This window comes from Equus asinus, chromosome 9, assembly GCF_041296235.1.
Source record: "Equus asinus isolate D_3611 breed Donkey chromosome 9, EquAss-T2T_v2, whole genome shotgun sequence".
NCBI lineage: Eukaryota > Metazoa > Chordata > Mammalia > Perissodactyla > Equidae > Equus > Equus asinus.
This window is the reverse complement of record NC_091798.1, coordinates 56083665-56110600: the sequence shown is the minus strand read 5'-3', so window position 1 is coordinate 56110600 and position 26936 is coordinate 56083665. Positions and strand designations below refer to the sequence as shown.

At 38.9% G+C, this 26936-nt stretch overlaps 1 protein-coding gene and 1 long non-coding RNA gene across 8 annotated transcripts in view; one reads left to right on the top strand and one right to left on the bottom strand.

The window, feature by feature from the left end:
• PRR16 (proline rich 16) overlaps window positions 1-26936 on the top strand; it is a 478303-nt gene that overhangs the window by 176314 nt on the left and 275053 nt on the right. For 2 of the 6 annotated variants that reach the window (XR_001398541.3, XM_070517546.1), the window contains exon 6: window positions 15398-17029. Coding sequence is in view for 2 of the 6 variants with exons in the window: in XM_070517546.1 (XP_070373647.1) it covers window positions 16871-17029 (159 nt within the window). In the remaining 4 variants the exon portion in view is untranslated. Of the gene's footprint in view, window positions 1-15397; window positions 17030-17264; window positions 18198-26936 lie in introns of those variants that run through there. The other 4 variants (XM_014844075.3, XM_070517548.1, XM_070517549.1 and 1 more) reach the window with 4 other exon arrangements.
• On the bottom strand, window positions 3187-15405 carry LOC139046194 (uncharacterized). Of its 2 annotated transcripts, none has more exons than XR_011505890.1 (4): window positions 15188-15405; window positions 8104-8226; window positions 5184-5484; window positions 3187-3430 (listed from the first exon to the last, which is right to left on the bottom strand). It is a non-coding gene; the product is annotated as an uncharacterized lncRNA (long non-coding RNA). The 2 variants fall into 2 exon arrangements; XR_011505889.1 differs by having other exon boundaries at window positions 3194-3498.

The following is a 26936-nucleotide window of genomic DNA, read 5'->3' as shown; positions in this document are numbered from 1 at the left end:
AGGTAGGTGTAATAATCATAAAGGGCATCTAAGTCAGAATAGCAGCTCTGAGCCACCTGACACCTGTCTCAGAAGAATCTTCTGAGATGACTCATAAGACATGGTGTACCCAGAGGCAATCAACAAGGATAATTGTATTATATATAAAGCCTCTGTGGTGCAATTCATGTTTTAGAGCTTTTAGTGGAACCAGACTTGGTTCCACTAAGAGGTAAGTTTTCTTCTGAAACTACAACTGTTACGGATTGAATGTTTGTGCCCCCTGAAAATTCATATGTTGAAGTGCTAGCACCCAATGTAATGGTATTTGGAGATGGGCCCTTTGGGAGGTAATGGGCCCTTTGGGAGGCAATTAGGGTTAGATGAGTTTTCATGAGGGTGGGGCCCTTATGATGGGATTAATGCTCTTATAAGAAGAGACCCTAGAAAACCTCACTCTCTTGCTTGCGCTCTCTCTCTCGCTCTTCCTGTGACTGCACACAGAGGTCATGTGAGGGCGCAGTGACATGGCACCTGCCTACAAGTCAAGAGAAGAGGCCTCGGAATGAACCTATCTTCATGATACCTTGATCTTGGACTTGCCAGCCTTTAGAACTGTAGGAAACAAATTTCTGTTGTTTAATCCATCCAGTCTATGGTATTTTGTTATGGCAGGTTGAACAGAATAATACAGCTTTGATTTCTTCATAGTCTCTCCTGCTTCCTTCATATCCTTATATGCTCCTCCTGAGAGTACTCTCTCGGTGAAGAATCTCTATCTCAGGCCCTGCTACTGAGGAACCTAATGTAGGATAGTGATGTTTATTCAGATATTTGTTGAGCATATACCAGTGCCAGACATGCCCACACTAGGTATGCAGTGGTGAACAAGACAAGCATTTTGCCTGGCTTCACAGGGCTCAGAGGCATTATTTACTACTAATAATCTCATTAGCATTATTTACTAAGTGTTTTATTAATGGAATTTTTTTGTAATTTGTAAGAATACTTTCGTTAACTTCATAATTATCTTTTAAAGATTTTATGTTAGTTTCTAGATTTATTGTTTTCTGACCAGAGAATATGCCATATAATATCTGCTTTAGGGAAATTGTATTAAGAGCTTAACAAATTTTATACATATCCATACATATTCAAAGAGAAAATATGTTACTTGGCTTCTCAACCTGTTCTTTCCTTATGCTTTTCTGGTATTGTTCTAGAGATGCCATATTTTCTTGTTTCTCATTGGTATTGCTGGAAAGGTTTCTTTTAAAGTATTTTCTCTGGTTTCTTTATTAAAGTATTTCTTCAAGCATCCTGTTCATTGTTTTTCACATTAATGGTTTTCTTTACTTGTTTTGCAGTATTTAATCATAGTCCCCATGTTCTTTGGTTCTCTCTCTCTCCACCCCCCGACCCCAACCATCTTTATTTGAGGAGATATGCGTTCCATCTCAATGTTTGCCAATCAATCATGGAATATCAGTTGCCCTGCTCTTTCCACATTCCTCTTGGCTACTACTGAGGACTGGAGTACACATCGCAGGTATAACCATAAGTCAGGTTGTGATACATGATTCCAGGCTCTTTCTTGGCATTTAATTGGCATTTATTTGGTGTATTTCTGCTTTAAGAGATGGTCTGGTTTTTCCCTCTGCCTGTGCTTTTATACTTCAAACTTAAAGAAGTACTCTTTATGTCAAAACATATAATTTCCAGTGTACAGAGTTACTTCATGGTCTTTTCCTTGCTTAGTTAATTTTATTTTCAAGGACTCTACCCTCCTGCATGGGTTTCAGTCTGCCACTACCTGTATCTCCTTTTCACATAGCTGTCTTATTGTTATCTGTAAGCTACAGCCTCTGCGTGAATGTGGAGCGATGCAAATGGGCATTAGTGGTATTCCGATCACATTAAAAGGAAATGCCCAACAGTGGATAGGGCTGCTTTTGCCTTTTATTTTTGTCAGTGGTCAGGCATCTAACTTACTATTTTTTTGACTTTATAGGAAGTTGAAAAGAAAATTTAGGGGGAAGAATCAAACACCCCTGGCAAGGAAACATTTAAAACTACAATCAACCAATTCCATTTTGAGGTTTTTAAATGTTGTTACCTGTAGCTACATTTTCCAAAGGACAGACACATTCACACTCACCAAATGCCCTGAGAGCACTCCTTAGAGATGTGATCCAGAACACTCCACCCTCTCCACGTGCCATTGACCATCTGCCCAACATGTCCTCTGAAGTCTTCCATTTTATAGAACTATCATGGAGACTGGAGGAGTCCAACAGGATATAACTCTATACAAAAACATTTTACCGATAGTTCTGAAAATAGAATGGTGTGACACCATGTAGTATAGAGTTAAACACATCATTATGAAATATCCAAATGAGAACACTCAAATAGGAACAATAAGCCAGCACAGTATGAAAAGAAACTTGAATCTCTAATATTTCTAAAATAATTAACATGTAAAGCAATTTTAATATGTTCTTTTCACGTTAATCTGCAGTACAATTCAATACTCTTATATGAAACATACAAGCACAAGAGTTAAAAATAATTTAACTATATTTAAAAAATATTTATTTCCACCTGTGATTGTATCCCAGTCTCTTTTATTTGCCTGATATTGCTTATGGAAGAAAGAATTGATGCTGCTTAAACATACTAATAGTATCCAAATATATCCAATTACTTAGGAAAATAACCTGAACAAGGTGTGTATATGGTAAAGTTATTTGCACAATTTAAGTGCGAGAGCTGAAGAAAGAAAACCACTAGAAAAATATCAAATTTTATGAACTGTAAAAATGTATTAGTTTGACCATATAAACTTGCCAAAATTCTACTGTTTTGACCTAATACATAAGTAATTTATTAAATAAACTGGTTATGAATGCACTCATATTCCAGGGTAGACATGTGGATGGGAGGATGAGCCAGCACATACACACTACCTTGTAAAACACACACACACACACATACATAACATTATTTTCCTACAGTGACTATCAACCTAGGACTAAGGTTGAGGACCCTGTACTCTTCTCCTAGAGTGAAGGACTTCCTACAAAGTTCTTTTAGATTTTTGCAAATAGGGCCCTAACTGGTTGACCAACCATACACGTGCAGACATGTTTGACTTTGTAGTGTATATAAGGCAGGCTGAGGTAAAACATGGCAGTTTCACAGTGTGTAATTTCAAAAGAGTTTAATAAAAAGACAGTCGACAAAAGTCTCTTTAGAGTGTAGCGAAACCAAGAGGAGGCTCAGAACCTCAGAAGAGGCTGAGGCCTGAAGGGAAGAAGGGGAAGAATGGTATAAACAGAACCCAGGGAGGCAGTTGACAAGGGCTGGGACTTAGGGACACAGCCAGTCCTATAGGAAATATGCCAGACAAAGCAATATTCTTCCTCTAGTCGCCGTTCCCGGAACCAACCTGGAAGGCAGAGAGCAAAGGAACTCACAGATGTAGTCCATACAGGTGAGTCTCCTGCGCACAGATTACTGCAAAAAATAATGGACAGTGTGTCTGGTTTTATTAATTCAAATTCTTGCTCTGGTGACTCCCCCATCAGACTCCACTCATCAACCCTTTTACCCCTCAATAACATCCAGTACCCATGTTGTGACAGCAGAATCACTTCAGTAGAAAGTGATATGGGAGCCCCATTTTAATTTCATAGCTTTATAATGGTTATTCTTACAAAATTGACTAAAAAGATTTTCATGGATGCATTTTCAAAATCAAAAGAATAATATTAAATTAATTTTATAATATGCAATTTATCACTGGATTTAGTGAAACGTTATACAACAATTTTTAAGCTTAGAAAAATATATGTTGTCAGGTAAATAAGAAACAGCATATACCCTTACTAGAATCAATATTGCATACTTTATTGATTTTTATGCTGAAACTCCTAAAACAATAAAACTCCTGAGTCAGGATTTTATTTTGACCTGGGTCAGAGCAAATTGAATCCAATGGTTATATTATTGCAGAATTTGGTACACAGTGTGGTTTTCACACCATTCCAGCCATCAATTCGCTTGGCTATAAATTACCTGGCACTCAGCCTATCAAAGAGAAGCTGACTGAATCTTACCGTGTGCTGCAGCATGGTGATGTGCCAACGTAGTTCTAAGTCACATTTTCTGTTCATGTGCTGCTCTACCAAACAGCTCAGAAATGTCAGGAATGTTACTGAGCTGCCAATATGTCTAATGCATGGTAGAAAGTACATGGTGAAAAGCTTTCCCTTTTGTTTTCTTGGTTATATTAGTGTAGTCTGAACTTTTTATGGCTCCAGAGGGGCACCACCTGAACAACTGTTTTTCTTCCATAAAAGATTGCCATGTCCTTATGGCAGAGAAAGTGCCTTTGTTATAGTACATACTCCTACTGTAGGATTAACTCAAACCTTTGAGGTGTGAGGATTCAGTTTTATGCTTAAAAAATCTGAAATAACCACAGTCTTTGAAATTTCTTGACTAAATCTCAACTTGAAATTGAGAATGGGAGATTTTTTTGTAAGTAATTTAAACCACATATAACCCCCACCCCCACGTTACCCCTCCTCTTCCCAAATACCCTGTAGCAAATAAGGGTGGGAGTTCAGTTATAGGCAGCTAAAAATAAGCCAGCAAATTCTACCCCTCACATTTCCGACCTGAAGCAGAAAATACACTACTTTTTGGCACCCAAGGACAGCAGAGAATTGCAGGTGCACAGGATGAAAGGCAAAGAATTGAAGAAGCTTTCCATGATAGGAGAAAGCTCAAGGAGCAAGAATAAGGACACCTGGGTTCTGCTGCTGGTTCTGTGTCACAACAGCTGTGTGATCCTAAGTAAGTCTTTTAGCCTTGGAAGCCTCATCTGTAAATTGAAGATAATAATACTTCCCTGCTCTAGTTTTATTGGACTATCTTGAGAATCAAGGGAGTTGATGACATGACATTGGGAAGTGCTTGGAAAATAGTAGATCTCTATACAAACACACCATGAATAAAAATAGTACAAAATTTCTTATATGAAAAAATACATCAGGATAAAAATATTACTGAAACACACTCACACAAGATTCCTGATAAAACCCTCCTATACAGAATCCAGGCATTCAGAATCAATCATTTGGAAAAGCAAAATACGATCACGAGTAGTCACCAGAAACATTTAGAACACAGCTTACCAAATTGGGTTCCATGAAATTCTTTAAGCAGAATGCTTATAGGTGTTATATTAAAAGAAGAAGGAAGGGGGACTGGACCAGTGGTGTAGTGGTTAAGTTCGCATGCTCCCCTTTGGCAGCCAGGCATTCGCAGGTTCAGATCCCAGGCACAGAACTACACATTGCTCATCAAGCCACGCTGTGGTGGCGTCCCATGTACAAAATAGAGGTGGATTGGCACAGATGTTAGCTCAGCAACAATCTTCCTTAAGCAAAAAGGAAAACTGGCAACAGATGTTAGCTCAGGACCAAATCTTCCTCACTGAAAAAAAAAAAAAAGAAGAAGAAGGAAGAGAAGGAAAGATGGAAGAAAGGAAGGAGGGAGGGAAAGAGGGAAAGAAGAGACAAGGACAGAAGGGGATTCCATAGCCAAATAAGTTTAGAAAACAAAAACAAACTGACAAGATTTTTCAGATTTTAATATCCTGTTCTTTAACCTCATTGCTACATAAAAAGGGTACATGGTATGCAGTGTTTCCAAATTTTTTTTGAAAATTGAAACTGCTAGAATGTACTTTGAAAAATGCTGTTGTAAAGGGAATTTACTTAATCAAGCAATTCAGGAAAGCAGCCAAATCCGGGAACAGTGGAGGAAGCAGGTTCCTTGATGCACAGAGAACATCAATCAAAACAAACAAAAAACAATACCAGTGGCTACCATGTGGTTCAGTAATTCACTGGTTACAAAACGCTTCCACGTCATTATCTCTTTTGATTCTCAATCCACTTTTGCAAAATAGGTATTGTATCTACATTTGCAGATAAAGAAGCACATGGTGGTGGAGTTTCAGTGTCTAAGATCACATAGCTTGTGGCAGAACATGAGTTTCAAACCTGATGTATCTAACTTCAAATCCAGCGAGTTTTCACCGGAGCCTGTTGTTTTATTGTTTAGAAAGAATAAGAGAAACAGAGAAGCTCTTTGTAACAGTTCTTTAAAAACTCAAAATAAGAGATAGAGACTTTTTCTTCCATTAGATCCTACATACCTCTGGCATAGTGGTTTTTAAAGGGAACAGTACCACCCTGTGTGGGGGTGGAGAGAGAGGCTTTTAGGTATCTGGACAGCTAATATGACTGGCATTTACTGGAATGAGAGATCCTAAAGGTCTGTGCAAAGGAGGGGAGGGCTGAACCATTTTCAAATGTCCTACTAAACTATTAGCTAGTGTTAAGCACACCAAAATACAGTCTAAGAGTCCTTTATACAGGTAATACTAAAAAGCTTTTACAAAACTTATGTGAAAAGCTAAGTAATATAGGAACAGGTCATTATGATAGGATGCTACTGTGGAATAAAGACATTGTCTTGAAATTTGTTAACACTGGGACTTCTCTCTCAATTATGGTATTTATAAATACATGCTGAGTTGAAAATAATTTCGATGAATTAGAACAGTTATTGAAAAAGAGAAAAACAGCTTGCAAGTATGTAAAAGGATATTTGAGAAAAATTTAACAAAATTAGAACCAAATATTAAAATATTAGAGATATCAAGGTTTTGATCAAATTTCATTAATGACGATGGTTAAAAATATTTTATATGTTGCCACCCTATAAACATATATTAAATTTTTGAAACATAATAATGAGAAATCTGTGTTGTGCCAAGTTACATACTAATCTTTTTGCCATATTACCAAGTTAATGGTTGCTTTTGTTTTTTATTCTGATATGCCTTTCGAGGTCTCCCATAGAACTTTTCTAGAGTCTCTAGCATTGTTGCTTACTTCTAATCCCTGCTGTCTTTCAGAAGATATTACCACCAAGATTGTTTAAAGTACTAGAGATTGACTATGTGCTTCAAGAAGTAGGGAGCTTCAAAGGTAGGGGAGATGGTTTGTATGATACTTCATTATTATACAAAGCTTTCAAAAAGAGTCATTTTAGGGACAGCTAATGTTCTCTTGACTTATTTGTATTATTCAAGGATCCATGTATGACCAAATATAGAAGATCTGATTTTGGTCATTGTTGATTCTGTGATCTTTGACTAATCATGTAATCTCTCTGAACTCAATGTCTATAACAGTAAGACTAAAAGATTTGGATTATATAGCTTCTAAGATCATTTCCACTTCTGAAGTTATAAGATCTAAAATCTTTCTATAATTAGTGTTTTCATTAGAGTGCAAGCATCTGCTTATTTTGTGATGTTAATTATTCTTATACATAAATTTTTAGGGTAAGACCTGGTCTTTGAATAGTGTATCATTTATATACATACTTCAGTTCTCGTTAGGAGAAAAGTGCACAGCCATTTGATTTCATACTATATGGTACATACATTTTGCTTCTTTTTCCTTTAGTCCAGGAAAATGCATCATTACCAGATTATGCATGACTTTTAAGAATATTTCAAAAGATAAGAGAATGAACATTTGAAAATAACATAGATTCAAATCTTAAAATCAAACTTGACTTCCTTCTTACTGATGTATTAAATTAATTGCCAGTGCATGTGGCTAATACCTCCTTCTCATTCCTGAAAACCTATGGATTATTTCCAATCCAGCCTTGCTACTCCTACCTAGATTAGGCCCTTAGGCTGTATCTACTGCACATCCACAGCAACCATCCCAACTGAGAAAATTGCTCTCTCTCTCTCTCTCCCTACTCCTTTTGTTTATTACTGAAGACTTTAATATTTAACTTTACACCTTGTGAACTACAAAATCCCAGAGGGTGTTATTCACATATATATTCTATGCATTAGCCAACCTCCAAGGCTTATCTCAAATACTCTCTAAGAGATGCCACCACCTTCATGTAATTTTAGAACTCCTCTGACGTGGACAATACCTGCCTCAGGGAGTGCTGGCTGCCATAATAAAATACCATAGGCCAGGTAGTTTAAAGAACAGAGATTTATTTTCTCACAGTTCTGGAGGCTGAAAAATCCGAGATCAAGGTGCTGGCAGATTTGGTTTCTGGTGAAAAGTCTCTTCTTGGCTTGCAGACAGTTGCCTTCTTGCTGTATCCTCACATAACCTTTCTTTGATGCTTGTACATGGAGAGAGAGAGAAAAAGAGACAGAGTCAGGTATGAGAGAAAGAGAGAGAGAGAGAGATCTTTTTCTCTTCTTGTAAGACTGCTAATCCTATCTTAAAGGCCAATCCTCATGACTTCGTCTAATCCTAATTACCTCCCAAAAGCCCCATTTCCAAATACCATAACACTGGGGGTTAGGGCTTAAACATATGAATTTTGAGCGGACACAAACATTCAGTCCATACCGTTCTGTCCCTGGATCCCAAAATTCAGGTCCTTCTTGCATGTAAAATACATTCATTCCATCCCAACAGTCCCAAAAGTCTTAAGTTGTTCAGGCATCAACTCTAAAATCTGAAGTCTGGTCTCAGCTAAATATTATCTAAATCTGAAATTGTTGAGACTCGGAGTACAATTCATCCTGAGGGAAAATTACTCTCTAGCTATGAACCTTGAAACTAGACAAGTTAATGTGCTTCCAAAATACAGTGGTGGGACAGCCATAGGATAGACATTCCCATTCCAAAAGTGAGAAATAGGAAAGAAAGAAAGGATGATGGGTCCCCAGCGAATCCAAAATCTAGCAAGGTGAATTCCATCAGATTTTAAGGCTTGAGAATAATCCTTATTGGTTCCATGATCTGCCCTACATCCCATTGGGGCGATGATCCCATCTCTATGGCTCTGCTGGGTGGGGTTCACACCCCCAAGGCTCTGGGCTGCTCTGTCCCATGGTTTTTCAGGGTCATCTAGTTCCCAAGTCTTTGGTCGAAGGCCATCGGGCCTGTTAAAACCAAGGCGATGGACCTAATGATTTCTGAATCACCTTTGGGATCCTTCTTCACTTTACTTGAAGGAGAATGCAAATTTGCGCCATAACAGCTGTGATATAATCCTATAGGATCTAAGAAGTCCAACAGCCTTCCTTTGTTTTGCTCCATCTGTGTTCCCTTCAGTTCCCACTTCTCAGTGCCAAAACCTATCTTAGAACTACCAAATGATCCAGGAATATCTTCTTCTGGATAAATATCCAAAGGAAATAAAATCAAGATTTCAAAGATATATCTCTACTCTCATGTTTGTTGAGGCATTATTCACAATAGGCAAGATAAAGAAACAACTTAAGTGCCCGTCAATAGATGAATAGATAAAGAATGTGGTATACATATATAATGGGATATTATACAGCCATGACAAAGAAAGAAAACCTGCCATTTATGACAACATGGATTGACCTTGGGGACATTATGCTAAGTGAAACAAGTCAGAGGGGCCGGCCCCATGGCTGAGTGGTTAAGTTCACGTGCTCTACTTCGTCCGCCTAGGGTTTCACTGGTTCGGATCCTGGGCACAGACATGGCACCGCTCGTCAGGCCATGCTGAGGCGGCATCCCACATGCCACAACTAGTAGGACCCACAACTAAAATATAAAACTATGTACTGGGGAGGTTTGGGGAGAAAAAAAAAAGAAAGAAGTCAGAGAAAAACAAACATTGTATGATATCATTTATATGTAGAATCTAAAAAAGCCAAACTATAGAAATAGAAGGTAGAATGGTTACCAGGAGCTGTGGGGTGGGGAAAAGGGAGATGTTGGTCAAAGGGTACAAACTTCCTGTTAAAAGATGAATAAGTTTCAGGAATCTAAAATATAGCATGGTGACTATAGCTAATAATACTGGACTATATATTTGAAAGTTGCTAAGAAAGTAGATCTTAAATGTTCTCACCACAAAGGAAATGGTAATTACCTGATGAGTGGGAAGTATTAGCTAACACTATGGTGGTAATCATTTTGCAACGTAGAAGTATATCAAATCAACATGTTGTATACATTAAACTAACACAATGTTATATGTCAATTAGATATATATTTTTTGTGGAAGGGATAGATTCACCCTGAGCTAACATCTGTTGCCAATCTTCCTCCTTTTTTCCCTCTCCAAAGCTCCAGTGCATGGCTGTATATCCTAGTTGTAAGTCCTTCTAGTTCTTCTATGTGATCTGCCACCATAGCATGGCAACTGACAGACACGTGGTGTGGTTCCATGACTGGGAAGTGGACCTAGGCCACCAAAGCGGTGAGAGCACCAAACTTTAACCACTAGCCCACCAGGGCTGGCTCCAAGTATATCTTAACAAAGCTGGAAAAACAAAACAAAATCTATCTTTGTCAGCTGGGGCTTCCATAACAAAATACTGTAGACTTGGTGGCTTAAATAGCTGAGATTCATTTTTCTCACAGTTTCTGGAGGTTAGGAAATGTAAGATCAAGGTGCCAGCCAATTCAGTTCCTGGTGAGGGTTCTCTTCCTGGCTTACAGATGGCTACCTTCCCGCAGAGGCCTCACATAGCCATTCCAGTGCAAGCTGATGGAAAGAGAGATCTCTGTCTCTCCCTCTTCTCATAAGGCCATTAATGCTACTATGAAGCCTTACCTTCATGTCTTAATCAACCCAGTTACTCCCAAAGGCTCCATCTCCAAATACCATCACATTAGGATTTATGGCTTCAACATATAAATTTTGCAGGCACACAAACATTCAGTCCATAACAATACCCGTTTATATATATTTGAGGCCTGGTTTGAGGCCTAGGCCATAGCTCACGGACTTTTGACCAGAGAGAGGGGTGAAAAATGGAAGTAGCATGCCAATTAAATAGAGCGGTTGCTTAATTATGGACCCCAATTCTTGTATCAAGGCCCACTAGCTCAGACTGGCAGAGTGACTAAGTCCTTACACTTCAGCATTACACAGAATGCTGCAGACTGTTCGCAGAGTTGAGTCATTCTATCCTAGTTCTCAGATGAGGAACTAAAACAACACACTCTATCTGGCCACACATAGTGAATAACATTGTTGGCCACCTTTTACTTGGCAGGACATGGCTTTATATTCCCCAAGGCCAGGGTATTCCAATAGCAGAGGGGAGGATATAGCCTCTGCCCACTTCTCTGTCCTCTTTGACCTTATTAAAACCAATAATGCTTCCTGGCTCACTCTTACTCACTACCTTGAGAAAAAAAAAAATGAAGACCCTGAAACTTAATAAAACAGGGATCTCCAAGTATCTACTCAAGTTATCTGGGTGCGTGAATGATTGAGTAAAACTTTCAATTGTCTTGGTGCTAGCAGGGTGTATTGGGTTCTACTAAGCTATCAAGTTTTTCTTGGTTGTAGCTGAATCGCCTTCCAGGGAAAGAAGCTGTTAAGCTATGCAGAGTGGCAATTGGCCCAGTTCTAAGAACACCTCCTTAGCCACATCTGTAAGAATCTTGGAGCACTGAAAGTCTCAAGTTCTCTCTTCACTTGGTCCAGCAATCTGAAGCTAACAGGTAGAATGAGATTGGGACTGCCATGTCAGGCATGGGCTTCAGGGTTTCAGGGTGAGTGGAAATTCCTAAAAACTTGAGTGAAAGGCAGCAATTGTTTCAGCATTGCTTGCACATGGGGTGGGGGCAGTTCAACAGTTCTGGGCTTGGTGAAGTCTTTAGAGCTGAGACCTTGAGTGAGAGTGGATGAGAGGTTGGTGGCTCTTTGTTTGGGTAAACTGAATGCCAAATCTAAGACTTGAGTAAAGCTAGCTTTGAGAAGTACAAACAGTTCAAAAAGGTCAGTCTGTAAGTGAGAAGAAAGTAAGGTATATAATCCAATCTAAAGGCTCTATGGTAGATATCTATTGATTTTATCTTCCCAGAGGCACATTTCTTCTTCAGGGATGAAACAGGCCACAGTGTAGGCAACTTGATCAAATTGGGCCAGCCGTTATACCTCCTCACCACCAGTTACTGACCCAAGGATGACCATTGCTAATTCATATGCTGCCTTTCTTTGTGTGAATTTGAAAACGATTTTCCCTCCTGAAAACACTTGACTACCATATAGCAGAAAATTATCATAATATACACATTTTGGGAGACTAACTCATTTTACTGCCACCTGCTGGAAAATCATGGTACTAAAATATATAATTGTATGACTTTTCTATGATAAGAATGGAACAACTGTAATAACAGCTTTGCACCAGACGCAAACACAGTGAACAGCGAGGTTTGTGTTCATGACCTAAGCTAGATCTATCAAAGTCCCCTCCTGGGAGCTTGCTGTGATGGCTTCTGTCTTTTCTAGTTACAAAGTTGTGAAGATGTGAGCCTGGACATATGAGTGACCAAGGATCAACTTTACGGAGAAACTGGCCTAAGAGAATGAAGCCAATTCACAAAAAGGGGGTGGCACCCAGGGACAAAAAGAAATAGTGCCAATGGTCCTAGAATGTTTGGCTCCAATCCTACTTGAAGATATTTCTAATCTTGCCTTTCTATGGTTCAGCTATAAGACCATTTCCTTTGTTGACTTATGCAAAAGTTCAGTTTCTGTTACAGGGATAAAAGTCAAGTATACTTCGACTTTGGAGGTCAAGTAACATTAACTGACTATAATTGGGAAAGAAGGCAGGATGAGATATTCTGAGGTAATCTCACTCTGTATAGAGTCATGTGTGGAACTTTTTAGTTCTTCCTGCCGGGACTATGTCTTACTAAATCTAGTGACAGATTTATTCCATAGCGTGGATTCTTGCCTAGAGCAGCCATTTAAAATTATTTGTTGAATTGAATTAATTTCAAAACATATAGAGATGGATAACACTCTATTTTTTCATTCATTCTGTTGTCAAGTATTTATTGAGCAGCTACTTTGCAATGTACACAGTTCTAATTAGGATACTATAAAGAGTATTTGTATTTAAACTTCCAGAACGCATTACTATTATTTTTTTTTACAAATAACTATCTATAGTAGATAGTCATCATGCCAAAAGCAGTTGATACATAAAAAGGAAACATTTTACAGACAAGTGAAGACAACTCAACAAAATGTATGAGTCAACACAGGGTCCTAGCTCCCAATTTGTATTCCCTAGGTGTGAAACATTGGATATACCATTTAACCTCCCAAGGCCTTAGTTTTCTCATCTATAATGTAAAGAGTTCTAACTAGACGATCTATAAGGCTATTCTGGCTAAAAAAACCCCCTAAAGTTTTCGTGTAATCTCTCACACAAGTGGTTTTAAGAGTGTGGTCCTTTACTAGCAGACTAGAATCTTGTAAAATACAAATTTCAGACCCCAACTCGACCTACTGGATCAGACATCCTGGGAGTGGGGTCCAGCAATCTGTGTTTTAACAAGATCTGATGTATGCTAGCGTTTGGGAACCCCTGCCTAGACATAGGCAATATATTTAATAGCCAATGTATATATGGAGAACTTTTCTAATTTTTCTATGCTGCATTTCACCAACAATGTTTTCTCTCCTAGACTTCCATGTACTTCTCCACCATTCTCCACCCACATCAGCCAGTGAAAACTATTGTGGTCAGAACAAAGCTATCACTTTTTTTCTTTGTTTTCAAATATCTCTAATACCTTTATTGGATTTTACAAACAAAAATAAATTCATGCAAAAGAAAATAAAGAAAGAAAACCAAACGTCTCCATTAAGAGTGATGTTCTATTATGTATAGCATCCTTTTTTTTGAGAATCAATGAGCACTATTATAGTAGCATATCAATAAAAGCAACCACCAACAAAATGGGACAAAATATTTTGGGAATATTCTTGAGCTCTTTCTGAAGTGAAGATTATGTCAGTGTCATGGTATTTCCTCATGCAGGTTAATTACTAGCAATCCACCGCAATAGATTAAACACACACATACAGGAGAATACTGGTAAGTGCTTGGAACTGAAAAAACAAATACTAGATGGTCTCCCATAATTATCCAATCCTTCCTGCTGCAAAACTCAGAAAATGATGAATAAAGAGACAGAAAGAATAAAATGCTGGATGCACAATCACTTGTATAAATAACACCTTCCTTTTCTATTTAGAAATCTGTTATCCTGTCTACGTTTATAAGTGATGTGGTTTGAGTATGTGCTCATTTGCAGCTAGCACTAGCATATAAACATATTTATGGACAGATTCATCAGAAATTTTATTAGGTGTCCCTTTTGTTGTGTGGTCCCTATAATTTGGCTTTAAAACATCATACATACTAATCTCTGAGAGAGTCCAGGATGAACCAAAGGAATGAATGATTTTTCCATAGTAGTAATAAAAAAATGGGAGCAAACAGACTTTCTTTATATCCATGTGTCTTTTTCATTCTGCCCCCTTACCTTTAATCTTTTTAACTCTCTTTGTAAGATTTGCTTCTTTAGGAATATTTTACCTATACCTGCTTAACGACTGGAAGATAGTGGTAGCCATTACTGCTGGCATCCTACTAGCTTTCTCTGTTTGGGTTTGGAAGCCAATTTTAACTTTTTCCCTTTCAGTTAACTCAATATTGTATTTAGATATAGCTAGCTAGCTAGCTTGCTAGTCATTATTTAACAGTAAATGGTGATGTGGATGTGGATGGTATGTTTTAGAGTAATAATTATGATTCAATTTTGAGCCAGAATAGTTTGGTTCATTAATAGCGATGGATATCATAGGAGAACAGATTTTTTTTTTTTTAATCTTTAGTGAAGGGGATTCAGTGTAGCATGGAAATATTCTTATATTGCAAGAGGATTATTTTGTCAGTGGGAAGGAAAACACTACTTCCTTTCCTCTTCTCCAATATTCTTGCCTAAAATCACTATTCTCTGACTTTTGGGGGCTTCTCTATTCACTTGCCTATTATTGAGAGTCAAAAATTCAAATATAGAGGCCAGCACCTTCTCTTTTTTTTCACATTATCTCCTACCATTTCATACCATTCATCTTTCTTCAGATATGAAATAAGACTATCATTAAAGATTAGGAATTTCCAGTGGTGGAGTTTATAAGCCTGATAAAATTACTTTTACTGTTACATCTTTATGAAATAAAGAAGAACCTGCAGAGATAAAAGAACTTAAAAAAAAAAACCCAAAAAACTATTCTTCCTACCTTTAGAGAACTCACGTATATTACTTACTTAACACTTTTAATCATTTCTTCTCTTTTCTCCTCGCCAATTTGTTTAGTGCACACTGGTTCTCTTATTCTTTCCTTATTTAATTTTCTTCTGGCAGCTTCTGCTTTCCACGGTTCTTCTTCCTCTGATTTTTCAAGGCTGCTATTCTTTTGACATCATTTCTAAAGTTTTGTTTTTTCTTCTACTGTCTCTGTCTTCTATATTTCAAAGACGACTTCCAAAGATTTTGTCAAGACGAATTTTTCGGAATGAATAGAGCGAATATGAGGAGCTTAAGGAACTGGGAAGAGGAGAGCTGCCAAGATTGCCTTCATGTATGTATATACGTATGTATGCATGTTGGAGCAACCTGGGGTGTGAGAGCAGGAAACAGAGAGCCCTGCTAAGGCATGACCAAAATGGGAAGCCTGTTAAAATAATGTTTTGGAGCAGTGTGTGCTGAAGAAAATAAAGTAGAGCCAGCAGGCCAGGCCAGTAGCTAATAGCCCATGGGTTTGCTACTAAGGAAATTAAAACTTTAGCTAATGAGAATGGTAGCCACCTACTGAGAATGAAACAGAAGGCTTCCTATTAACTCCCCTCGCTGGGTCCTTTTGATAGAATAGTCAGAAAGTTATTTCCTATTTATTTAGTAGCAAAAGGCTTGAAACGGAGGGGAAAAAAAGAAAAAGAAAAAAGTTGGCGGCAAACTCTTACTCAGCTCCCTCAAGAGGAGATCCAGACAGGGTACTTCCCCACCTCTGTCCAAATCATACATCAGCATAGGTCACGAAAAGAGGAAGGACAGCTAGAAAAAGGAACGGGCGGGGGGAGGGAGCTGTTCCAGATAAGTACAGCCAAGATGACTCAGACAATCTCCCAGGGGATTTTTAGTGTGGGGACTTCAAGTTAATAAATCCGCTCTTAGCTTTGCGGGAATCAGTAGGGATAGGCTATCTTCAAGAATACTGGTTGACTATCACGATTCCAGGGGGCGAAGGGTTGCTATTTATGCAATTCTCTCTCTTTTTTTTCTGCAGAAGTACGAACACCTCTATTTGACTCGCAGGTCGCTAGGAGAATGACTGCAGGCCTTCCGGACATATTTTGGTCCTGAATAAACATTAAGGGTCGCTTTACGGACCCTAAATCCAACTCCTGATCCTATTGTGGTTCTTTCTAAATTAATCAGAAAGCGCGGTGTGGATCCAGGTCTCTGCTAGGGGGTGAAGCCGAAGGAACACAGGCTAGCTGTGAGAAGACATACAATAGGCTGCGACGATGAGGGCATTTCAGGATTAAGACGAGGGGACACGAACTTGCCTCGCCGCTCCCTGAGGCCCAGGTGTTGCGGTAGGCGTCCCGGAGGCTGCGCGCGGGACCGCAGCGGACAGCCCCGGGCAGCGCGGCCGGGGAGCGAGCGCGTGTGTGCGCGAGAGCGGCGGGCGGCGGCGGCAGGAGGCGCAGGCGCGCTGCTGGCGCGTCTGCAGCCCCGCGCTGAGCGCCGCGTCTCGGGGAGTTGATGGCAGCACCACAGTGCGGCCGCTCGGCCGAGCGCCGAGCGCAGCCACCCTCCGCTGCCCGGGGAGCATCCAAGATGTGGCGGCCTCGGGGCGGCAGTGGCCGCAGCAGCGCCAGGGACGGGGGCGCGCAGCAGCCTCCGCTCGCCCTCCTGTGCTGACCTGCCTCGCTTGCCCCCAAAGAATGTCAGCCAAGTCCAAGGGGACCCCCTTCTCGTCCTCTCCTGCCGAGGGACCGCCGGCAGCCTCCAAAACCAAGGTGAAGGAACAGATCAAGATCATCGTGGAGGATCTGGAATTAGTCCTGGGCGACCTGAAGGACGTGGCTAAGGAACTTAAGGAGGTGAGAGGCGCACGGGTGGGGAAGGAGTTCGTCGCCTTTTGCTCCCTCGGGATTCCGGGTCCTGTTTTAACTGGGGACCGCCAGATTTCTTAACTCCCAGGAAACTATAGAAAGACGCCTGCAGATGGACTTTCTTTGCTCTGGCTACTTCTGAGAAGAGTTGTTGCACTTTGTTTTTTTTAATCAGGAAGAAATCAACTAGTGTTTTAATCGATGGACCTGGGATGGTGGGAGGGGTGAACGCGCGCGTGTCGCTGTATGTGTGTGTGTGATGGAGGAGGAGGGGGTTAACTGGGGGTGTGTCGATAGAGGAAGAAATGAACATCCCAGCCGGCCGGAGCGTGCAAGATGCTCCTCTCCTGCCCTCTTACTCCCCTAGAGTTCTTTGGCAAGTCGCTCCTTGCCTGGCAGCCTCTCCAAGCCAGGGCAAAAGAGGGGCCGGGTTCCGGGCCCTGGGCCAGGCCGGGGAGGGCAGCCTGGGGGAGCTCAGCTCCGGCTCCTCTCCCGGTCTCCCGAGCCCCGCTGGAAGGAAGGCGACCTGGCTGGTAGCAGAGAGCTCAGACTTGGGGATGTCGAAGGGTCTGGGACTTTCTCACTTTCTCAGTTCCTGAAGCATCCCCTGCTCTCTTCTGAACGTCGCTCCCAGTAACTCTGGGCCTTCCCGTCACCCTACCTCCTTCCTTACTCCCATCTTGTCACCACTTGGCATTGAACCTGGGGAGCAGGGCGCGTCGGTGTGTGTGTGTGTGTGTGTGTGTGTGTGTGTGTGTGTGTGTGTGGTGTCCATGCACCAGCCAGGGTCTTGCCACTTGAGTCCTGGCTCTTGGGAACCGGGACTGTTTTGGTTCTTTCCAGCTCCGGCTCCCCCGCTCCCCGTTCCACTTCTGCACCCCCCGCCTGTGATCCGTGATCCATGATCCGGATAGAAAAGACGCTGAGGCAGTGTCACGGCTGAGGCTGCGTAACTCAGGCTGCCGCTTCAGGCGGGGGAGAGGGCCAGGTTGGGAGGAGGGGGGCTCCCGTGAGCCCGACTGGCAGCTGGTGGCGTCGCGGAGCTGGTGGCAGAGTCCGAGCCGGCTGTTCCACTCTCGAATGGGCTCCTGGTGCGGTTCTCGGTCAGGCAGTCCACACCCGCAGTTGCCGGAGAGCTAAGACTGTAACTTCGAAGGTGGTGGTGGCCGCGGCGGGAGGGGAAGGGGTGGGGCGTGGTCTAGATCCAAAATTGTAATCCTGTTTCTGAGGCCAAGAGGGAGGAGATTGAGTGTTGTTTGGATGTCTGTCCTCTGGAGATTAACCTCCTTTTCCCAATTTCCAGTCCAAAAGTGAAGAAAGAGTGCCCTCCTCTTTCTCCACCCTCTTCCCGGTTCGTTACCTCTATGAACGAACTAAACTCCGCATTTGTTACCAAATGCAAATCTGTTAAAATGGCCCATTCATTGCCAGGGTTCGGTTTGCCAATGGCAAATGTCATTTCTGTAGGTTGCTCCACAGACAGAACGTAATTACTACTGAGGTCCTGAGAGTGGGATTAATATAAATGATCGATGTGAGGATAAAACTTGTTGGTGTTTGCAGGCTTTCTCTAGGATCATTGCTTCACAACTGGTTGACAGATGGTGAGGTTGTGCATTGAAATTCAACTCTAAAGATGCTGTTCGTTTCTTTGTTATCCTGTTATTTGACATCCTTGGCAGGCTGTGTTTTCCTCTGAAACATTATGGCGTTTTAAAAAATGAACAAATTTGGGCATGTTCCTTTTGGCAGAATTGTGCTTTGTAGTTGTTGAGGTTTCTAAGGTGGGGGGTGTGGGAAACCTGCATCAGTACAGTAACGTATAGATTGTGTTAAAGAGGAGGCTGAGATTAAGAGAAAGGTAGTCAATGAAAACTCAGCATCTGTGGGCACATACATCCTTATGATGTGTCACTCCGCTCCCTATTTTAGACAAATAAATGACAAGAAACTACATATGATCCTGGTTCTGCTTTGCATCCTTATTCTGTAGACTTTTGGAGACCAAGTAGATCTCTAGAGAAACTTTTAACCTCCCTGTGGCTCTTCATTAGAATTACAAAGAAGTAAATCAGGGAGTCTGTGGATCTCTCTCCCTTTCACTCTTTCTGTGTCTTTATTTACTTGAGAATTTTTAAGGAAAAAAAACCCAAACAGGTGGTTTATAAAAGGAATAGGAAAGCATAAACAGTGTACAACCACTAAATGAAAGGATCTGTCTTCTAGACAGATCTAGAGAGAAAATTTTGACTAGATGCTTTGGAAGCTTTGATTGGCTGTCAGGGCCTGTTTGGGTAAAACTCTCACCCTGAGAGTGAAATTTATGAATGATAAATGATGTGATTTGATTGTTAGTTATTTTTGTGAAGATAGCATCATTCTAGGTTTGCATATGGAGCTGGATATACTATGGCTGAATCTCCAAATATTAGCCATTTCTATGCTATGAATGATAGCTATTTTGAGAACAAAATATTTATAGGGCATGTTTAACCTATGACATCTTGCAGTTGTCCAGCATTTATCTTTTTAAGATAATACTGTACATGTGACTGAACATGTCTTTAATGTAGTTTTGAGTGAAGGAGTAATTGAAAACTTTGAAAATTACAAACCTTGTTGGTCTCTATGCCTATACCTTATAAATATAAATATCGCTATTAATTCATCATATATTACATTCAATATTCTGGCAATTTATCACTGGTATATGTTAAATATAAACTGTTATGTTTAAAATCTAATTTCTTTATTTGCAATGCTGTGCTTTTAGGCCATAATATATTTTGATATAAATTAGCAGAGAGCTGTTATTCACTTGGAACAGAAATTAGAAATCAAAAAGTGATTATTATTAGATTACTATATAAGACACCATATGGTATTTGTTTTTCTTTTCTGCTTTTTTCATTCTAACTAAAATGCAGTATTCTTTCTTGAATATTCTGTTCTTTACTTTTGCATAAGCTCTGTGCCAGCAATATTGGACTTTTGTTTGAAGTTATTTTGAAATTGCCCTTTTTTTTAGACATGTTCTGGACTTTAGTCATCAGAAAATTCAGGTTGTGGGGTAGAATCGAGCAAATCAGTAGTTGCTTGAAACACTTTAATAATTAGTAACAAGATTCTATTATTATTAGAGGTGTCTTTTATGATTATTTAGTTATTGTTTAATCATTTATAATTAGATTATATATTGGAAGAAGAGGGACAGGATTTCTAGAAAGTCTAAGGACAGTTTTATTCTGTCCTCAGAATTTAGTAAAACCTTACATATCTTTCGACTTTTCAGAAATAATATGGATCTTTTGGTCTTCCATACTATAATGGAAAAACCCTAAGTATAATTTGACATATTTATTTAGCACCTACTATCTGCCAAGTACTATATTATCTTTTTATTGCTACCAAGATGAGTAAGTTGTAGTTTCTGGTCTCAGTGAGCTCACAAGATTAGTTTTGGATGCATTTATCCTGTCTTTGAACATCAGTAGTGTAAAAAAAGTGTTACTTTTTCTAGTGGCCACTCTCACTGTGATCTCATAGGCTTGGGGAAAGAAAGCAGAATTGAGAATAGGAATGAGTATTTGTAGATTTATAAACCAATGCTTGCTATGTCCCTAGTAGTATGGTGAACCTTTGGTGAAGAGAGTAGAAGCTTAAACAAGATGGTAAGATATGAATGTTAAGAAACTTACAATTTATTCAGATTGTCATTATTAACATAATGGATCAATGCCATCTGCAGGAGATCATACATCCGAGTGTTACAACTAAATATTAGAGATGTTCATGAAGGGTAAGTCCTTTGAGGAAATGAAGAGTCAAAAAGGAAGATTTTGGATCTTTCTTTGAGACGTGGATAAGATTTGAAGAGGTAGAGAGGAGAAGGAATTAACAAGAAATAGCATTGGAATACAAGATCAATCCATATTGCTTTTTTTCTACACATTGAAAAAAAGTAAAATAGTGGTGAAAATCTAGAGTTTTAGGGATAAAATTAACCATTACTGGCTTATTAGATATGGGGTAAACATTTTTATTAAGAAATGTAGAAAAAAGAGCTATTGATTTTTAAAAATAGTTGTTAATCTGACATCTTTGGGTACCAATTTGCCTATTCTTTTATGAAGATTTCACTGGCAAACTGTTCTGCATCAAATGGTCGTGTTAATGTGGGATCACAGCTACTGTTGTTTAGAGAGAGATTGGAATATGTCATAATAGTGTTCTGTTTGGAAACAAAATTGATTGCTGCTTTAGCTGGATTCTCTTTTAGTTTAGACTGATTATAACCTTGAGCATTTTTTGTAGTGTTTCATTTTATGATTTTAAGTAACAAGACTGCTATATGGATTTAAAAAATATATATATATATAAAATTTTTTTTGTTTTGCTAAGCTTTGCTGCATAGACACGACTCTCACGGAGGAACGAGTTAAGATGAGTTGCTCTGTTAGTGCCCTGGAATCAGTGAGAGATTGGACTCCATGGGTGGGAAGGTGTGTGAGCATTGTGCTTGTGGATTGGAAAGCACCCATGATTTTTCTTATAATGTCATAAACAGAAATAAGTTAAGCTTAAGTTTAATTTTGAAGAGTTTGAAAACTCATAGGAAATGATCCATTTGGGCATTGATGAAAACAGAATTAACAGTTATCTGCAAAATATTTTTGTTTTTAAATGTTTTCCTCTTCTTAATGGCTTATCCACTTGAAGCTCTGTAGTTTATTGCTCTAGGAAATCCTACCAAATACTTCTTGGTTAATGAGTCCGTGTATATAAAATTCATTACTAGAACAAATTATAGAGGACAATCTCTGGAGTATTTTCCAAGTTCTAAAGTTGTAAATGAATGAAATTTCACAATTCATTCAATAGTAGAAATAGCTATACTTTTACTAGCTATACAGCAGTCTGGCTCCCCAAACTGAAGTGTATCTACCAAATGCTAAAATGTTTTTAAATTTTTCTTGCCTTAAGCATGATGGCTTAGCATGTTGCTGAAAGAGCAGAATGGTTCTGAGAAAATAAAGATAACTGATAACCATCCTTCTCTGTCTCTCTATTTCCGATGCATTAAACTGTTCAAGACTCAGAGTTAGCTGATAAGAAATTCAAGCAGACTTAAGGTAATAAATAGACAGTGTGCTTCAGGCAATAGTGAAGTAGTAGATAATAAAACCAATGTAATAGGTTTCATTGTTACCTGGATTATGTTTTTCTCACCCATACTGCTCTGAGGACCTCAGGTATTTAAATCAAAATGTAGGGAAAGAGATAGAAATGCAAGTATCTATATTTCAAATAGAAATATATTTTCCCAAAAAACTAACTATAGAACCCTCTACGTAACTGTTCCATGAAAAATTTCATGAGCAATTTTTGAAAATTAGAGGGATAAAATTGCAGTAGTCTGCTGACTGGATTCTGATTGAAATGCACATAACTGACATCAAGCTGAATATAAAAGATTAGTAAACAACAAAGGGCACTTTTAAAAAAATTATATTTATTTATTTCATTAAGACTATATTAGAGCAATTTTAGGTTCACAGCAAAACTGAGAGGAAGGTACATAGATTTTCTGTGTACTCCCTGCCCCGACACATGCATAGCCTCTGCATTATCAACATCCCCCACCAGAGTGGTACATTTGGCACGACAGATGAATCTTCACTGACACATCATAGTCACCCAAGGCCCATAGTTTACAGTCTGGTTCACTCTTGGTCTTGTGCGTTCTGTGGGTTTGGACAAGTGTATAATGACATATATCCTTCATGATAGTATCATACAGAGCGTTTTCACTGCCTTAAAAATCCTCTGTGCTCCACCTGTTCATCCCTCCCCCAACTCAACCCCAAGGACACTAATTTTTTAAAGAATAAATAGCATTTTTTTTCTGATTTTAGGAGTTATATGGTATATGAATTCTACAGAAAGTTTGGAAAGATCTAAAATTATAAAGGAGAAAATAAAAATTATCCTTAATACTACACAGAAATGCATATGTTGAACATTTTGCTATATTTCCTTTCAGTCTTTTTGTGTACATATTTTTAACATAGATGAAGTCATATAAAATTATGAGGGGCCGGCCCCCTGGCTGAGTGGTTAAGTTTACACGCTCCGCTTCGGCGGCCCAGGGTTTCACCGGTTTGGATCCTGGGTGTGGACATGACACTACTCATCAGGCCATGTTGAGGTGGCGTCCCACATGTCACAACTAGAAGGACCCACAACTAAAGAAATATACAACCATATACTGGGGGAATTTGGGGAAAAAAAGCAAGAAGAAGAAGAAAAAGAAGAAGAAGAAGAAGATTGGAAACAGTTGTTAGCCCAGGTGCCAATCTTAAAAAATTAAAATAAAATAAAATAATGAAATTATGTACAGTGATGTTTTCTGCTTTCTTGAATAGCATTAGCTCATAGCCATTAGATAGATCTGCTGTATGTTACATTTATAGTCCCCCTAATGTTAGACATTTTGTTTATTTCCAAGTTTTGTGGTTTTAAGTATTACTGAAATGAACAGCTTTGACAATTAAAATAGCTAAGACAGATTTTACTATCTGCCTGGTACTCTTCTAGGAGCATTTGTTTATGTTAAATCTTCTAATCCTCAAAACAGACATATGAGAAAGATACCATTGTTACTCTATTTTACAGATCAGAAAACAGAGGCCAGAGATGCTAAGTCACTGGCCCAAGGTCACTGGACTTGTAAGTGGAGACGTGATGCTTCAGTGCCGGGCATTTTAATGCCAGAGCCCAGGCATTTAGTCACTAAGCACTATGGCTTTTCCTAATTTTTTTTTTTTCCATTTTCGTAAAAGTAAAGGGTCTGAAAGTTTTAAATTTTCAGTCCGTATTGCCAAATTCTCTTCCAGGGAATTTTCACAAATTTTTACTCCCAGCAGCAGTATATGTGTGGACATGGTCTCTTAAATTTCAAGTGAAGCTAATAACCCTTTTCATTTAAGTCTTGTGTAGTTTATGATTTCTTTGTGGTAGCAGTTATTGTTTTTGTGGGTTTCACTCAATTTCTGCCACCAGTATTGAGGCAAAATTGACAAGTGAACTAGATCTTGCAATTTTCATCTTCCAAATAAATGGGTACTGCAGTGAATTACTTTTGACCTGTTTAGTCTTCAACAAAAATGTTGAGTTCTTAATAAGAATATTACATAGCTTTTGTATTATGACTTAGAAAATAAAGGAACAGCTAATATGGCTGCTTGCTGATATCTGCATTCTATTCACCTGTTTCAGGTGAATTTAAAAGAATTTTGGAAACTTCTATGTTCTTTTGTTATCAAATTGCCTTAGAAGGCAGGTACTATCATTAAGTTTTCTGAGATGTTTGGGGCTTGACAGTTGTTTTGCCTTCTTCTATGACAGATGAGTAGAAAAGCTTGTTGAATTCTTTACCAGGCACAAAATTATTGAGTTGGCTAACAATGTCAGATGTATTTTTATTTTTTATTTTATTTTATTTTTTTTAAAGATTTTATTTTTTCCTTTTTCTCCCCAAAGCCCCCCAGTACATAGTTGTATATTTCTCGTTGTGGGTTCTTCTAGTTGTGGCATGTGGGACGCTGCCTCAGCGTGGTTTGATGAGCAGTGCCATGTCCGTGCCCAGGATTTGAACCAACGAAACACTGGGCCGCCTGCAGCGGAGCCCGCGAGCTTAACCACTCAGCCACGGGGCCAGCCCCGAACAATGTCATATGTATTTTTATACTTAGATTTCTCATGTTAATTTTAGTGCTATCGATTGTCAGCTGTCCCCTCTTCCCCTCACATATAAAGGGAAATAAGAAATGGCCTTATTCTAAAATCCTATTTGTTTTTTTTCAGTATAATATGGATGGAAACATTTTCGTTATATTGAGAGTTAGTTCATTAGGAAGAACTATTGTAAATTAAGATTTCCCACAGGACCTGGGAAACTAAAGTCAGCACTACTTCAGCTCCAAACAAGATGCAGAAAGTAGCATCAACTGAAATAAGAAAATAGACATATCTAAGTACTGTCCAAATCAAAGTAGGCTCACAGGGTGGCCTGTCAGCTCAGCACGGTTGTTGCCGTATATGGCCTAAGCTATTTTGTTTTTGAGAATGGACGAACATGAAGATTCCAAGGGAACTGAGCTCCCAGACCCCGCTTTAGGTAAGAAACATTAACATTGTTAAGACAGAACTTGTGTTTATGATCTTTGTTTTCCCGCCTCCTGCTCTGCAAATACTACTTCAGGTTGGTGTTTGAGAGAAATGTTTTCTTGTAGAATAATTGGAGTGAGTCAAATTACATACCTATGCCCAATGAGTCAGTCATTATGGTGTGTGACACACTATAAATAGAATTCCAACTACAGACAACATATGCCATACTTGTCTAGAGAAAGCAAATTTGATGATTTCTATCAGCTTCTCTTCTCTATATTACACAAAAGCTAACAGATATATGGGTGTTCATTTGCCTATTTCATAATATGAAATCTTATTGTAAGATTTCAAACTATGTTCAAGTGACAGAAAAATACCAGGTTAAAAAAATATCAGTCAGGTCAATTGTCTTTTCCTGGCAGTAGTTCTTAATTTTTTTCCCCCGTATCAAAGAGCCCTTTGAAAATTTGACAAAATTGTGGCTATTTCTCCTAGAATAAAAGCTCATACAAACATAAGTTTTTGCACATGTTCAGGAATCTTGGGAGAGTGAGAATGACTCAGGTGAAGAGACAAAACAAATGATTGATTGCCTTTTTAAAAAAGTTTCCACCGAGTTATTTGAGACCCAGCTTCGTGATTTTTCAAAATTGAAAGTCCTGGCTCCACGAAAAGGGAAAAAGAAATACCAATGGCTGCCATCTGATAGTTTTTATTTCAGAGAGAAAATGGGTAGCTTATTGGCAATTTACTTTGCTTAGAGGGGCTGTGGTAGAAGTAATCTCAAAGTGGAGGGGAAAAAAAACTATATATATATATATATATATATATATAATTCACTACTCTCCAAAAATTGTAAAATGCTCATGTGTCTAAAGGTTAACTCTCAAATTTTGTTGATTTTTTATGATGTGTGCTGGAGTACATCACTACAGAGAAGGACAAAATGTTTCCAGAGCTTATTGTAAATTAAACATATTCTCTTCTTAAAACTGGTCCCAGAACAGCATCTTTCTTTCTTTGTTTTATTATTTTCCTGTGTGATATTAATTCATGAATTAAGAAAGATTTGTTGAATTCTTCATATGTGTAAGGCACTATGCTGAACCATAAAGGATGCAAAACTGAATAAGCTTAAGGACCATCCCTTGAAGAAAGTCACCTGTAGTGGGATGAACTTCACCTTTAGTAGGGTGCAGGAAGTAACTCTAAAGCAATGTGGAGATGTGGAAAGGACCATGTTAAGTCACACCTGGAATGCAAAGATGGAAGAAGCATTCATCTCACTTCTGATTTTAATTGATTTTCTCTGAATTAGTGAATTCTAAACTCTGCTTAGTGAGATGTGTGGTAAGTCCAATAATGATACATCATAGTTTTGGGATACAAGGGCAAGCCTTTCAAATTCATACATACGTTGCTTTGTTATTCCACATTAGAAGACTATCTTAGGAATTATGTTAATGTATTATAAAATTTCAATACATATTACTAACACCAGAAGTCACTTTTATGAAATGAGGCTCTCCCAGTGTTCTCTGTTGCCAAAGAAATGTGAATGCATTTGAAACAATCAGCAACCAGTTATTGTTCTCTTTAAAACTTGTTAAAATAAATCATTAATGTTTTACATACATTGTGACAAATAAGCTTTTGTAGGTATATGACTTCTGCATCTTAATTTAATTTGAATAAACAGCCAAAAACATTATGACAAAAT